General features: G+C 48.0%; 1 protein-coding gene across 1 annotated transcript in view; it reads left to right on the forward strand.

Moving 5' to 3' along the window:
• Positions 1-254, forward strand: part of pcca (propionyl-CoA carboxylase subunit alpha) — a 21,398-nt gene that overhangs the window by 18,729 nt on the left and 2,415 nt on the right. Inside the window, exon 21 of the mRNA XM_035663578.1 lies at positions 20-160. Within this exon, the coding sequence (XP_035519471.1) occupies positions 20-160 (141 nt within the window). The remainder of the gene's footprint in view (positions 1-19; positions 161-254) is intronic.

Below are 254 nucleotides of genomic sequence, written 5' to 3' on the forward strand. Positions count from 1 at the left end.
TTTTTTTTTTTTTTTTTAGTTTAAGCTTCGCGTTCTGTCCAAGTTGGCTGCAGAGTTGAACTCCTACATGCCAGAGAAGGTACCGGAAGACACCAGCAGCATCCTGCGTTCACCGATGCCAGGCACAGTGGTGGCTGTGTCCGTCAAGCCTGGAGATACGGTAACACATCCCAATATGTAGAGGTTTACAACACACCTACAGAGAAGACCTGAGGCAGTTCTTACTCACTGCATGCGGTGTGTAAGTAGGAGGT

Source organism: Morone saxatilis, unplaced genomic scaffold, assembly GCF_004916995.1.
Source record: "Morone saxatilis isolate NCDOM2014 unplaced genomic scaffold, NCSU_SB_2.0 Contig19, whole genome shotgun sequence".
NCBI classification, from domain to species: Eukaryota; Metazoa; Chordata; class Actinopteri; family Moronidae; genus Morone; species Morone saxatilis.